General features: G+C 51.6%; 3 protein-coding genes across 3 annotated transcripts; 1 reads left to right on the top strand and 2 right to left on the bottom strand.

Moving 5' to 3' along the window:
* Positions 1-4,428: 4,428 nt before the first annotated feature.
* Positions 4,429-7,614, top strand: LOC120654868 (homeobox protein knotted-1-like 2). Its single transcript, XM_039932550.1, has 6 exons — positions 4,429-4,893; positions 5,661-5,781; positions 6,420-6,610; positions 6,690-6,821; positions 6,914-7,047; positions 7,152-7,614. The coding sequence occupies exons 1-6, from the start codon at positions 4,564-4,566 to the stop codon at positions 7,153-7,155; spliced, it is 912 nt and encodes a 303-aa protein (XP_039788484.1). The 5' UTR covers positions 4,429-4,563; the 3' UTR covers positions 7,156-7,614.
* Positions 7,615-8,072: 458 nt separating this feature from the next.
* LOC120654869 lies at positions 8,073-8,974 on the bottom strand. Its single transcript, XM_039932551.1, has one exon. It carries the CDS (start codon positions 8,713-8,715, stop codon positions 8,404-8,406), a length of 312 nt encoding a protein of 103 aa, XP_039788485.1. The 5' UTR covers positions 8,716-8,974; the 3' UTR covers positions 8,073-8,403.
* A 2,170-nt stretch (positions 8,975-11,144) lies between these two features.
* On the bottom strand, positions 11,145-12,082 carry LOC120653918. The gene has a single exon (XM_039931586.1). The coding sequence runs from the start codon at positions 11,565-11,567 to the stop codon at positions 11,289-11,291; it is 279 nt and encodes a 92-aa protein (XP_039787520.1). The 5' UTR covers positions 11,568-12,082; the 3' UTR covers positions 11,145-11,288.
* Positions 12,083-12,145: the final 63 nt, after the last annotated feature.

Here is a 12,145-nt window from a genome sequence, read left to right on the forward strand (position 1 = left end):
CCATTGTTGCTAACAATCCAAGTTGAGTTGCTGGCTTGTGGTCAGGTGAAGACACCCCTTCTAGCTGGAAGGCAGTCCGGACCCCTAGGGACCTGCTCTGGAGAAGTGGTATTTGTATCCTGGGGTAGAGAAGCTCCGCGTGGCTTAGCCTGGTAATGTACCCTAAGTTTACGTACTTCACTACCCTGTTACAAGTACTCTAGTATCCAGGACTGCTGACTTTAGAGGTCCCGGGCTCTCTTCTAGTATAAGGCTTGGTTTCTTTGCACCTTACTATGAGGTCCGGTAACATGCTTCATCGGATTGTCAGCAACGGCCGCTCCGGCGGAGACCGCTCGCCACGGTCGCTCCAAGTCCACTCCGGTGGCCCGCTCCGGCGGAGACCGCTCGCCACGGTCGCTCCAAGTCCACTCCGGTGGCCCGCTCCGGCGGAGACCGCTCGCCCCGGTCGCTCCAAGTCCACTCCGGTGGCCCGCTCCGGCGGAGACCGCTCGCCCCGGTCGCTCCAAGTCCACTCCGGTGGCCCGCTCCGGCGGAGACCGCTCCCCCCGGTCGCTCCAAGTCCACTCCGGTGGCCCGCTCCGGCGGAGACCGCTCGCCACGGTCGCTCCAAGTCCACTCCGGTGGCCCGCTCCGGCGGAGACCGCTCGCCCCGGTCGCTCCAAGTCCACTCCGGTGGCCCGCTCCGGCGGAGACCGCTCGCCCCGGTCGCTCCAAGTCCACTCCGGTGGCCCGCTCCGGCGGAGACCGCTCGCCACGGTCGACAAAAGCCGGGTCCGGGAAGTAGCGCTACCCCCTGAGCGATCCGAAGTCCGTGTAGCCGCTTAGCTTGGTTCTGTACCCTAAGCCTACACCTTCGTCGCCCCGTGGAGAGCACTCTAGTACCTAAACCAGGCAACAAGCATACCGGCCTCAGGGGTCCGGGATGCCCACTCTCTCCAAGAGCACACCAACGCAATCAAGTTGCGTAGGAACACATCACGGTGGTGGCCCCACCCGCGGGTTCGGACCTCTCCCGAGGTGGGCCCGGGGGCCACTGTCGGTACCCCAGGACTGGGGTACCCCCTCTTGCTGTGACTAGGCAAGAGCCTTTGTAGTCATCCGTGACTACAACCAAACAGCCGGACCCCTGCAGTCCGAAGTCCTGTCCTCCCGACAAAGGTCCGGACCTGTTCCACGGCCGGGGAAGGTCTGGGAACGCCACGTGTCCCAGGAAAAACAGGCGCTCAAGCGCAAGCAGCCAGGGCTCCGGACCTCCCAAGGAATCCGGACCCCCGCGGGGTCCCGGACCCCTCATAGGGTCCTGGATAGCAACCGGACCCCTCTCCAAGGGAAAGTTTGGACGCCCCGCCTCAGGGTGGTCCGGGGCCGACACGTGTATGAGGCCCTTGGTCTCCATATTGAGGTCCACCTACCTTCGCATTTATTGCGGTAGGTGGACGTCCACTTTGATATAGTGGAAGCCGAGGCGTTTGACTGACCAGGGGGCACTATTGATCGCGTATTACCAAGGCAGTGGAGCCGATGGCGCCGCCCATGCCGCGTCTGCCAGTCTGCCGTAACAGTCGGATACGACGGCTCGGCTTCACCCATTATGACGCTACATAATAGCCTCAGCAGGCCACGCCGCAAGCTACGCTACTCCAACGGGCGCCTCGCTGACGGGACAAGAGAAGACCCCCTGTGTCAGAAGAGCAGCAGTATGCATATCGAAGGAAAGATTCGCTACCACTGTAGCCACAGTCACGTTGGGCCCACCTGTCGGGGCATCAACGTTCTATGTATCCGCCCCCCCTTTGATCTATAAAAGGGGAGAGCGCCGTTAGAAAACCTCAGGCTGGGTAAGAGCCAAGACCAGCAGAGGATAGATTCATTCACACAACCAAGACAATACATCTCCCAGTGGACGTAGGGTATTACGCTCCGGCGGCCCGAACCACTCTAAATCGTGTGTTCCTGAGTCCCAATCTCAGCGTAGATCTAGCCCCATCGCCTAGTACTTCCCCGAGTACTCCCTCACTGGGAATAGGCGGGTGCGCTCCGCCACCCGGCTGTGGGTACCCCTGAAAATCCCCGCAACAAGTTCGACTTCATCAAGTTTGGGAGCTTCTCGGTCACCTCGACACCGGTCGGCCTTCAGAGATGTGCAGGGCGGTGAGAGTCAGGAAGCCGAGCACGTTTCGCTTAGGAATGTCACAGACCTTGTTCTCAGCTGCGCACGGTTGCTGTGTGTTTGAGTCGATCACGTCTCCCAGATTGGAACGTGAAGAGCCTTTAGGCTGATTTTCTTTACTCTCATGACACTTTTGTATGCTTTGTTCTTATAATAAAGCGGGGGAGACCTTTTCTCTAAAAAAAATTGTGGTGGTGGTGGCCTTTTCCTTGTATGCCTTTTTTTTCCCGGTTAGACCTAATGTTAAGAGTAATTTTGATAGCACGGGCTTGGCTTGGTACCGCATAACTCTTTTCTTACTTGAGAATTTTTCTAATGATTGATTATTGATGCTGCAGACTTAAGTTGTTTTCTCTAGAATTAATGGATTAATATTAGTTATTTTCTCTTGAATTAATGGATTAATGTTAGGAATCTTGGTTGCCAATGCCAAGTAAAATAATTATATAAAACAGTAATCATATGAGAAAAGAATGTTTACTCACATATTCTCAATTCCTCGAGCTAATTATCCTTTTCCACACCTACTGGTTTAACATATCTTTCATGTCACGTTAGCTGTATGCTAGGCAATGTTATAAAAAGGTGCCATTGGCTAATTCACTAAAATACAAAGCCTTCTTACTTCTTCATAAGACATTCATTCCTACTCTAAGCATTGATGCGGCCTGCCGCTAACAACTAGTCTCACCCTCTTGCTCCATCTGCTCACTCTTCTAAACCACATCACCATTGCGCTTGACCACATGCGCCTCCTCTAACACAACAAATCATCAAATAATCTTACGCGCACGTTCAAATGCCAATAAACTGCACGCAACCCAAATTCTAGTGAACCAAAGGGCAGGGAAATCCGGTTAATGGCCCCGTTTGGTTTGCAGCGTGCTAGTGAATAATGATAGTTTGACCGCTAATTACGGTGTCAAATAAAGTCAGTTTACAAAACCAATTTTAGAACCCCCGCGCTAGTGACTCTGAAGAATCTAATGAGGCCTTTGACCGCACGATTAGAGGATGGTTACTGTAGTATTACTGTAGCAAATCATCGATTAATTACCATCATTAGATTCGCCGTGAAAAATTACACACATCCCTGAAAAGATTTTATAAATAGACTTCATTTGATCTTTTATGCGGAGACTAGAAAAAGTGCGCTAGAATCCTAGCGCGCCTAACCAAACAAGACCAATATGCCAGCACACTGCTTTTGTCAGAGGATTACTAGTTTCACAAAGTCAAACTTACCTAAAGGGGTGTTTAGTTCCCAAAAATTTTCATCTCGAAATTTGTGCCTTCCCTTTTAGACACATGCATGGAGCGCTAAATGTAGTTAAACAACTAAACTAATTGCACAGTTTGGATGTGCACGACAAGACGAATCTTTTGAGCATAACTAGTGCATGATTAGCCATAAGTGCTACAGTAACTCACGTGTGCTAATGATGCGGTCAAGGCTTCAAAAGATTCGTCTCTTAGTTTTGAGGTGAGTTTTAAAATTATTAAATCATTAATGTGACACCTAAAAATTTTTGGTTTAGGAACTAAACGGCCCCTAACTGAAATTAAGGGTGTCAAATCCCTTTCTGAGAGGTAAGCGCCCTTTGACAAGTGTCGGTCCCCACGTAGCCGCCGTGGTCACACACAACTTGACACAACAGCTGCACAAGCACAGCACAGCCGATGCGCCGTCAGGGTTTTATTTCCCAACCGGAAACCGATTACCGCCGCCCTCCGGTACCGGTTTACCGGACCGATTAGGCCGGTAACCGGTTGAATTCAAATCCAAATTCAAATAAATTCAAATTTTCCCGTGCAACCGGTTCCGACCGGTTTACCGGCCGGTTTTGACCGGTTTACCGGCCGGTTTTACCGGTTTACCGGTCGGTTTGACCGGTTTGAAATTCAAACGCTCCCGTGCAACCGGTTTACCGGCCGGTTTGACCGGTTTGATCGGTGGGCCTTCATGGGCCGGCCCATTTTTTTCTTTTTCTTTTTTGATTTAACTTTAAATTCCCACAAACTATACTAAATGAATGAATTTTTGAGAAAATTTGACACCATTAGATTCATCACACCTTGAAGTATTTTTAGGAATTTTTTGAGAATTTTTCATTTTTTGAATTTAAATTTAAAATTTGAATTTTGGCCGGTTGGGTACCGGCCGGAACCGAAACCGGACCGGTAACCGGTCAAACCGGACCGGTTCCCACCGGTTAGGTTAGCCTGCGCGGCGACGAAAGAAAACCTACCCAACCCACTCCCCATCATCATCCATCCATCCGCTTGTCCCTCCCACCCCCACCAACCAAAACCCCCAACCGCCGGGGTCGTTGCGCCCGCGCCGCCCCCCTCTACTCGCCGCCGGCGACTCCGCCCGCCCAGCGACGGCGATGTCGTTCCACTACCCCGACCACGGGCTCACCATGGACGCCGCGGCGGCGGCGGCTGCTGCTGCGGCCGCCGCGGCCGCGTCGTCGCCGAACCCTAGCGGCTTCTCCCCCGGCGTCGGCGGGGAGAGGGAGAAGGCGGCCATCGCGGCGCACCCGCTCTACGAGCGCCTCCTGGAGGCGCACGTCGCCTGCCTCCGCGTCGCCACCCCCGTCGACCAGCTCCCACGCATCGACGCGCAGATCGCCGCGCGGCCCCCTCCGCTCGCGGCCGCCGCTGGGGCCGCGGCCGCGGGGGGGCCCTCCGGCGGCGAGGAGCTCGACCTCTTCATGGTACGGCTCGAACCCCATCTACAGGCTCCTTCCTGTGCTGCTTGCTTTGCGGCTGTGCGCTGCAGTTGAATTGCTATAGGCTTGGGAACTAGCGGTGCGAAAAAAATTGGAATTCGGGATTCAAGGACGGATGGCTTGGTCGGCTGACCTGTGCACGGATGTTGTCATATTACAGCTCCGGTGTTGGAATAACTTCCCAGGTTTCCCCATTTTCCTCTCCGTGTTTGAGAAGAACCCGGAGCAGATACCTAATTCACAAGCTGTGATAGAGTACTTGTGAAGTAGTAGGATGCATAAGGCTTATGAGGCAGAGCTTTATTGGCTGACCTGTGGTGATATAGACTTATAATTACCAGTCCTCTATCGTTTGGATGAATTGCATCAGCTCACTATAATCTAGAACCTTTCCGTTCGTTTTGAGAGACGGCATATGAAGAAATTTCCTATTTTCGTGAAGGATGTAGGTTGGTTATTAAAGGATATCAGGTCATATGCTGCAACGGGAGTTTTCTGTTGTATGATATTTCCTGTGTTGATCTCATCTAATAACGGAAATCATATGATCTTGCTATTTACTAGATTAAATATGCTCATGTATCGATGATTATGTCTCCTGCCTGTTACTCCTTGGTCTATACAATGGCTTCACATTACTTCACTGAGTATTATTTAATTTAGGATTTTTGCGCTGTTGACATTTCGTATCTTTGTTTTCATCAGTGCATTCTTGCTTTGGATTCTAATACCTGTAATTTGATTGGTTGCAGACACATTATGTGTTGCTCCTTTGCTCATTCAAGGAGCAGCTCCAGCAGCATGTACGTGTACATGCAATGGAAGCGGTGATGGGTTGCTGGGACCTTGAACAATCTTTACAAAGCCTGACAGGTGGATCATTTTCTTTGTCTTCTTTCATTAATTCAGAAATGCAGCTGAAATTTTCAGATATGCACTACGTGCCTTTATTATTTCAATAATTGCAGCCTTTCTGTCAGATGACAAAGTGGTTTCAGTATTAATTGCAAGGGCTGATTATTTAGTACTTAGATGACGGAACATCAGCATAAGCTAAAAAGGAAAAAGTGAAAAGAAAAAGTTTTTGTGAAGGTATTAATTTTGTGACTATGAACATTAATATATTTCATTGCATGCCTTTTCATCCATTTCTTAGCTAACACTCAAGAATACGTACTTTTTAAAATATGTGCAGTACCCTATGAAATATGTGCCTTTTCAACCGCTTCTACAGCCACACTCAGAAACAAATGCCTAGCTTATGAGCAACCGTAAATTATCGATGGTCACTTATAACTTCCAGCGTTATTCATTTTTATTCGCTTCGTGGACTCAACAGTTTATACATGTGAATTGTGATCATAATCTCAAAGACGTGTTAGGCCTTGCTGCCTTGGCAACAGCTTAGGCTCTGGTAAGCATGCACTGAAACAAGGATAGGCGTGCTGTCCCATGATATGAACAAGCAAGGAGGTTGCACGATAATGCTAATTTCCTAATTGGTTCTGCAGGGGCATCTCCTGGTGAAGGCACAGGAGCGACCATGTCTGATGATGAAGATAACCAGGTTGATAGTGAGGCCAACATGTTTGATGGAAACGAAGGATCAGATGGTATGGGCTTTGGGCCCCTAATACTGACAGAGGGTGAGCGATCCTTGGTTGAACGTGTACGGCGGGAGCTGAAAAATGAGCTTAAGCAGGTTAGTTGACATCCTCCGAAGTTTTTCATTTCACCGTTTATGGTGGATTGTTAACTAACAAAAGATTTCCTACCTGTAGGGATACAAAGAAAAGCTTGTTGATATCAGAGAAGAAATTCTCCGCAAGCGCAGAGCTGGTAAACTTCCTGGGGATACTGCATCCATATTGAAGGCTTGGTGGCAGGCTCATTCCAAGTGGCCATATCCAACTGTACGTGGCACCATGTCGATACCATTTCTGAGCTTACATACGCCACCAGTTTCTGTTCATGATAAACAACAGCTCTATCCCAACTGATACAGGAAGACGACAAGGCTCGACTGGTGCAGGAGACAGGATTACAGCTGAAGCAGATCAACAACTGGTTCATTAACCAACGCAAACGGAACTGGCACAGCAACCCAACATCCTCGGGTGAAAAGACCAAGAAGAAAAGGTTGTCATAATCAAAGCTACTCTTTGCTGTTACCTGATAGGCAGGCCACCTTTTATGCTTGTTGCTGCTCTGATTTTAACATGTGAAAAATTGAAACGTTGTAGGTGAGGACGGCCGGAGCAATCTTGACGAAGCTAGATATACACAGTACTATACTTTATTGGCACGCACGTTCTCCCTCCCTCTAGAGATTTGGAGACCTACCTGTTGGGAGGGAACTTTATGGAGTAATGAAGATACGCGCGTCACCGGGGGACCTTAGCGGTCACCCATTGCCCTAGTTTGACACTTTGACCACGTGGTGGGAGTGGAAGTTGTTTATGACTTTTGCAGTATAGCGTTTGCTAATGTGATATGGTGAATCATGTGTTGTATGACCGACCGAACGGGAGGCAGTAATTTATTTTGTATTGTACTTGTGTATCCTACCGTGTAATGATGTTTTAGGAAGGTTTCCAAGATTCAGATCGTCCGTTTACAGTATTTGCCGGTGTAAAAATGTGCTGGCTCAAAGTTTACCCGAAGGTGCTGGCTCAAAGTTTACCTGATGCCATGTATGTGTAGGCTGTTTGTTGATGTTCTCTGTGCAACTTGTGTCTGCTCGGTTGGATTCGTGGAAAGCTGTAGGCTACCCTTGAATGCGTTTGCTTACGTCTTGTAGAAACGGAGGAAAAACCGAAAAAGCATGTATCAGTCGGACAAACGAAGCTGCTGCCTACTTTACAGAGACCAAGTCAAGCGGCGACGGAGCAGGTGAAGTCCAACCCTGCGGCCTCAGGATAATCGATCACCAGTCCATCCATCTCCATCCTTTCGCTTCCCCGGCTAAGCTTCCTCCTGATTTTTCCGCCGCACTCGTCGTTTCCGCTGACAAGACCCGGCCGGAGCACGAATTTTCTTTTCCCCTTCCACGGCGTCTCCGTCGCCCCGAGAGCAAAGCTTCCTCGCTGTCCAGCTCCAAGTGAGTCTGTCCAGGGGAGGATTCCAGCATACATGTATCACAAGGAAAATAAACAAACAAATAGTTTGAAAAGGGGAATTTTCCTGACAAATTCTTCCAAAACCGATAGTAGGAGTACGCATGAATTTATAGTCCAGCACATGTGGAGCTAAATTTTTACACAGTAACATAACACCAAGAATTCCTATATATTCTTGATCGACCTAGTACTAGTATCCAGTACTCGCAATTCTGCAACGCATGCATGTACAAATACAGCAAAATCTGATGGACGGACGCGAACATCTGCACACTGATCAACAGCAGCAGTAGCGAACAAAACGTATGTATCCAGCAGCATGACCTCTCAGACTCCCGATCGATCGATTCCATACCAGCAGCCAGGCGCCGGCCGGCTACGCGACCTCGATGGCCGCCGCTGGCGTGGGCAGGCGCGACGAGAAGCTCTGGTAGAGCGTGCCGTCGCCGCGCCCGGCGTGGGCTTCGTACAGGTCGTCGTCGGCGTCGGCGTCGAGGAGGTCGCCCTCGTCGAAGTTGAGCGCGTAGCTGAGCGGGTCGTAGCGGAACTCCCCGACGCCCGCGCGCCGGCGCCACCGCATCCGCTCGCCGAGGCCACCGCCGCCGCTGCCGAAGCAGCAGCACACCGTGGCGCGCAGCCTGTGCCGCAGCGCGCTCCGCGACGACGGCGGCGGCGGCGGCGCCTCCATCCGCACCGCACGGCGCACGCTGCAGGCCGGCCGGCCGCCGGGCGCTGGCCGATCACACGGTCAGCGCTAGCTGCTCGCAGCAGGGTCGGACTAGCAGGGAGCTAGCGCGCGCGATTAGTAGCCTTGCTTTCTTAAGGAGCTAGCTTTGCGGTTGGTTACAGGTGGGCACGACGCAGGTTAAGAACGGGCGAGGCGGCGATTGAGTATGGTAGGACTGGGGGAGTAGCCAAGCTAGCTAGGGGAGGAGGAGAGGAGGCATGGGGAATTACGGAAAAGGACAGTGCCCGTGGATCAGAACTAGCGTAGCAGGTGGCGTCGCGGGCGGGACGGGTGGGAATGTTGGATGATATTTTGAGAGACAAATTATTGAAAACTACTAAAGCTTATTAAATCGAAGTCTAACTAGGCGAGTTTGACCCATTTGGGGGAGTTTCGACCGGCTCGGACTTGACGTGTCTTGTGCGAACCGATGAAGTATTTTGCGTTAAACAGTTTCGTAAATCGAGATAAAAACGGCTTTGTCCAAAGTGGTGTTTTGTAGATCGCAAATATTTGTCTAAGATCAATCTCGGTGCGAGTATTATCGACACAATTACTGACGGTGTGCGATTACTGCTAGCAGGGATTACTGGAAATCTCCGTTTAGAGATTCGGCTAGGAGTATAAACCGCGCAAGAATTTCGCCTAAGGAAGCGGGTTGAGACGGTGGATTTAGACAGGTTCAGACCGCCCGGAGGCGTAATAACCTACGTCTTATGTGTGTGGTGATTGGTTCTTTGATGATCCCGAGTTGGAAAGTCCAAACCCGGAACCAGTGTATCAGTTAGGTGCCGAAAGGATCGGTTCTTTACATGCCCTGGGGCCTTTCTATTTATAGGCTACATCTTTCTTCTCTGTTGTTTCTCTAACTAGTGTGAATGCAACCTTTGCATGGTGGGCGCCGTCTTTCAGGCTGCCCTGCCCCTATTAGGAGGGCAGGTGTCTTGTCGGGCTCAGCGTAGTAGGCTCCTGGGTCCTGCCAGTGTCAGAGCCGCCCAAGGTCGCCCCGGGTAGTCTCGGGAAGCCCGGGTGGCCGTGGACACTGACCAATGGGCCTTCTCATTCCGGAGTGCTCTGGGGTCTTCCACCTGATCCTTGCGCTCCGGGGCTCCCCTAGGGCGCCCGCGGTGGCACGAGTGCGGCCACGTGGTGGCCTCCGGGGTTGTCCGGCGGTCCCTCCCGGTCCGCGGTGACTCCGGCCGACCCCGGGAAGTCGCTTGGGGTGGCTTTGACTTTTACTGCGACGGGGGCGTGGTAAACAGAGGTGGGTCCCATCCACCACCCACCTTCAAGCCCATGGGACGGGCGACACAGAGATAAGCTGTCCGCCGCCTATCGTCTTATCTTCTGAGCACACAGCATCCCTGTAATCATGATGTTCTTGCGAGGAAGCCGCGCACCCCCTCGGGCTCTGCATGGAGTCCGGCGGCGTGGCGCCGTAACTGCCGGGTAAAAATCTTTTTACCAGACGGGTGTCTTCGAGGGGAAGAAAACGTCCCCCCGTTTCGCACGCCGGGCCCGCCCCGGCCCGGCCCGGCCCGGTCCATTCTTGGGTGACGTGGGTGACGCCCCCTATCTTGTTTAATCGCATATAAGTCCGGGGTTATGGGCACCCGTCCTCATTACGTTGACAGTTACCAAGATCATAAACTAAATAATCGAGCCGGAGGAGTGTCATCACCGAGTGTCATGGTGATAACACTTCTCTCATATTTCATGACATTCTCCATCCTCTCTTTGTATAAAAACTTTGTCATGTCAGTAAATTTAATATTGATGACACTACTATGATAGTCCCACTAAGACTGGTCTAAGACATGCGACAACCGCTGACTGGAGTGAGAAACTTGCAAGGTAGTTTTTGCAGTCTCCTCTTAAAGAATTGGTTAGCCTTAAGCATTGGGCGCACATTGGATGGTTTTTCAAACTTTGGCTATTGCCAGAGCTCCAACTTATATCACGTAGAAATCTTTTTGGCTTTCACTTGGTTAAAAAATGTTGTTGCTGCTGCCAATCAAAATCTCCGGTAGTAGTAGTAAAGCATTGGTTGGGTGAATTTGGGCGACAACCAATTTGTTTGGAGTACTCTCGCGAGCACCATTCTTTTGCCGACCGAAAATGGTTGACACCGGGAGCAGGATTTTGATGAGGCCATGTATCTACCGACCAGGTGTTCCAATGGTCAGTCACTCTCCGTCACGAGTCACGAGTCACGACGTTTTAAGCCTGTTCAAGACACATGCACGGGCTTTTCATGTTTGATTATTTTTAGTTTACAATTCCACCGTGTTTAAAGTGAGATTCTTGCGTTCTTAATTACTTCTTAACTGGGTTTTTAACCTCAAGCTCGATCATCATTCTTCCGAAATCTTGATAAATTTGATCGATAATAATGTAGAACATTCACTCAACTTTGCTATGTTTGTCATCAAAAACATGATACGGGGAAAAGCGAATAGATAGACACTCTGCACACAAGCACTCGATCTCATCAGTCACCGCCATTCCGCCAAGCTCTCAAGGCGAGCGAGGCGCTACGCGGCCTCGACGGCGGCACGCGGCACCGGCGTGAGCTGCGACGAGAATGTCCGCTGGTACAGGACGCGACCCCGCCGGCGGGCCTCCTCGCCGTCAACGTCGCCCCCGTCGAAGTTGAGCGCATAGCTGAGCGGGTCGTACAGGAACTCCCCGACGCCCGCGCGCCGTCGCCACCGCATCCGCTCGCCGTCGCCGAAGCAGCGGCGCACGGTGGCCCGCAGCCTGTGCCGCAGCAGCGCGCTCAGCGACGACGACGATGATGCGGCGGCCTCCATCTTCTCCCAATCAAGCACCGACGCGACAAGTGCGGCGTACGTGCACGTTCAGCTGCTCCCAGTCGATCAGGTCGCCGCGGCAGGTCAGACGACGGCAGGTGGTGATTCGTAGCCTCGCTTTCTTGATCAGCTACTCGTATTTGGTTAAGGACTTAAGGTGAGAACGGCGATGGTTAAGAGCGGGCGATGCGCTGATTAAGTAGCAGGGTGGAAGGAGGCGAGGGGAACGACGGAAAAGGATTCCCTTGCCGAGCGAGATAATGTGGCGGCGGCGCCGGCGCCACGGGCGTGCTTCGCAGGTGGCGTTGCAGGTGGGGCGGGGTGGATGCAGGGGTAGTTTGGGGAGCCTCGTGCAATGGCAGCGGAGTTCGTTTTCGGATAGCGACCCGATGGGCGGGGCCCGCATGGCTGAGCCCGTCTGGGAGTTATCTGGTTTGTACTTAAAATGATTTTCTTTTCTTTTTTCTTTTGGAAAAATTGGTCAGCCTTAAGAATTCGGCGCCCATGGAATTAGCTGTCAGATTGGCCGTTCAAGTTTCGGCTAGTGCCTGCCTCTGCCCTATTGTTATGTTCTTGTT

The sequence above is a fragment of the Panicum virgatum genome, chromosome 1N (genome assembly GCF_016808335.1).
Source record: "Panicum virgatum strain AP13 chromosome 1N, P.virgatum_v5, whole genome shotgun sequence".
NCBI lineage: Eukaryota > Viridiplantae > Streptophyta > Magnoliopsida > Poales > Poaceae > Panicum > Panicum virgatum.

Coding starts and splice junctions, on each gene's coding strand:
- LOC120653918 (XM_039931586.1), bottom strand. CDS start 11,567: ATGGAGGCCGCCGCATCATCGTCGTCGTCGCTGAGCGCGCTGCTGCGG.
- LOC120654869 (XM_039932551.1), bottom strand. CDS start 8,715: ATGGAGGCGCCGCCGCCGCCGCCGTCGTCGCGGAGCGCGCTGCGGCAC.
- LOC120654868 (XM_039932550.1), top strand. CDS start 4,564: ATGTCGTTCCACTACCCCGACCACGGGCTCACCATGGACGCCGCGGCG. Junction 4,894..5,660: donor AGGAGCTCGACCTCTTCATG/GTACGGCTCGAA, acceptor GATTGGTTGCAG/ACACATTATGTGTTGCTCCT. Junction 6,611..6,689: donor TGAAAAATGAGCTTAAGCAG/GTTAGTTGACAT, acceptor TCCTACCTGTAG/GGATACAAAGAAAAGCTTGT.